General features: G+C 25.1%; 1 protein-coding gene across 1 annotated transcript in view; it reads right to left on the minus strand.

The window, feature by feature from the left end:
* Positions 1–693: 693 nt before the first annotated feature.
* The window catches only part of LOC126902011 (uncharacterized), a 3,159-nt gene continuing 1,172 nt past the window's right edge, over positions 694–2,680 (minus strand). Inside the window, exon 2 of the mRNA XM_050679034.1 lies at positions 694–726. Within this exon, the coding sequence (XP_050534991.1) occupies positions 694–726 (33 nt within the window). The remainder of the gene's footprint in view (positions 727–2,680) is intronic.

A 2,680-nucleotide genomic window follows, 5' to 3' on the forward strand; every position in this document is an offset into this window, starting at 1 on the left:
GTGAATGAGTAGGTCAATGACTATAGGCGAGGATGTGATTGGAGAGGTGGAGAGTTTTAAGTATTTAGGATTAGTTGTGCAAAATAGCACTGGTATTGACGACGATGTAATACACAGAATTTAGTACAGGTGATTGAAGTGGAGAGAAGCGTCTGGTGTGTATGTGATAATATAATTCAAATAAGGATGAAAGGTAAGTTCTATAAGACTGTAGTGAGATCAGCAATGATGTATGTTTCATAGTGATGGGCAGTTGACAAGAAAGCAGAACAGAGATGAGAATGCTTAGATGGATGAGCGGAGTAACTAGAGAAAATAGGATAAGGAACAAACATATAAGAGAGAGTTTTGGTGTAACGTTAATCGTGGATAAGATAAGAGAAAATAGACTTGGATGGTTTGAATATGTTCAGAGAATAATGAACTGTTAATTTATCGACATTGATCATTCTTAACTTAATTTAACTTTAGTTAATTAACACATCCTACTTTTTGCTGCAATATAATCAAATATAATGTTATTTTCGTCAAAAAATTATAAAATATTGTTATTTCAAAAGAAACAAGGAAATTATTATAGTAATTTAATTGTGAGGTGCATATTCAGCATTTGAAAATATTTTAATAAAATTATTTTTTATAGCTTTGCAAACATGCAAAACTCTAAGTGAACATTATTTTTCTTCAGCAGAGTCATGCAGATATTAAAGTATCTGCATGACTCTGCTGAAGTAATATTTATAATTAAGTATGAAATTCATACTTTGGTAGATTATTATTTCGAATAACTTTAGAAACACTTTTTGAATAATAATAAAAAATCTAAAAATGTATTTACATTTTATTTATTAAATATAATAATTTATTTTGCCGCAAAAAAACAAAGTGGATATAAAAATATTTTAAATACTTCTATTTTGTATTATAAAATTCTTTATTTTTTTTTTGCAAAACAATACTAATAATTAAAAATAATTTATAACATAATTATCATGTTATAAATTACAAAAACACCGAATACTTATTATGTAAAAAACTAATTTCAAAGTATTTATTCTAAATTTAGAATCCATCAAAGTCTTTTAGTATTGAAGACTATATAAATTGCTTTATTTAGATTCAAGCATTTAATTAATTTCTATTTTCACTACACGTTGAAAATTTCAAATAAAAATCCATTTTAATTATGAAATAATTACTGTTTTTCTATATAATAATTACTGCATTTGAATATGCTATATTTAAAAATATTGAACCCTTAAATGCATATGGTAGCAATCGTACAATTTTCAGTAATATCATAATAAGTAAGATAATTTTACGTAGACTCAGTAAATTGATAATATAGCATTTTGGATAAATTTTAGATTATAAGTCAATAAAATAAGAAATATAAGATAAATAGAATTTATTAATAATGTACGTCGTCATTCAAATAAAAAAATTAGTTTTAGTAATTTTAGCAACTAATGACAGAATAATTTTTTTTAACACGAAATAAATAGTAGTGATTTAATGTTGATAAAATACATTTTATTTGTTAAGAATTTACATGAGTCATATAAGCAATTAATCATGAAATATGAAGATTGTATTTGTGCAATTATATGTGGTTCAAGTTTTTATTTAAAATACCTATTTATTTAAATTTGCTGTTTGCATGAAATTTATAAAAATGGACAAATATAAACAAGAAAAAATATTATTTTACTTTTAAAAGTAAAAAGGAGTAACCTTTTTTTTTAATCACTTTTAAATTTAATTTTAATTTAAAGTAAAGTTAACATCTAATTAAGTTATAAAAAATGGTGGTATTAAAACTTATTTAACTTAAAAAATATAGCTATCGAAGAAAGTTTCCAATTCATAGCCTTTTACGGTTTAGATTTAATTAATTCGCATTTACAATAGGACAAAATTAAATTAAATATATTATTTGAATTATTTAATAAAGAATCTATTAAAATTCTTATATGCTATCCATATTGTGAACAGGTCATTCCATGTGAAATCTACAAATGTGTGTGCTTGTATAGTTTAAAAATGTATGAAATTTATATCATAGACTACTTAAAGGTCATTGAGAACAAAAATAATATATATATTTTTTTTTATTGTTTTTTACCAGATAATGAATTTTTTATAATTAAAAACATGAAAAAACAGCCTATGTTCTAGAGCCTATAACTTCACATCCAAATAAGCTATCACTGTGGAAATATCACTGTTTTACTCATATTAAATAGTTTTTTAATTAAAATTTTTTTTTCTTTTCAGAAACTTTTAGTTATGTTATAATATTTCATCTAACGCATCAATAATTTCTTGAATGTGACATGACACATTATTGCTTTAATACTATTACTACTTTACTACTTTTAATACTAAAAGTCATACCCATTCGGCGGCGGCCTTGTCACGGGAGACACACCGATGACAACCGATTGTCATATTAATAGGTGGATGGCTGATATCGTGAGAAACACGAGCACACGCCAGCCTAGAGCGTAGCGCGGTGCCTTGTCAATGTCAAATAAACAAAAAATCAACTGCTAAACCAGCAGGTATTCTGCAACCTAATTCTTTATATATTATAAACCATACTAATTATAGTTTTTAAATTTAGTATGAAATTGTGAGGCCAGCTATGATGTATGGTTCATAGTGTTGGGCGGTTGAT

Source organism: Daktulosphaira vitifoliae, unplaced genomic scaffold (genome assembly GCF_025091365.1).
Source record: "Daktulosphaira vitifoliae isolate Bord-2020 unplaced genomic scaffold, ASM2509136v1 Scaffold_3, whole genome shotgun sequence".
Classification (NCBI taxonomy): Eukaryota; Metazoa; Arthropoda; class Insecta; order Hemiptera; family Phylloxeridae; genus Daktulosphaira; species Daktulosphaira vitifoliae.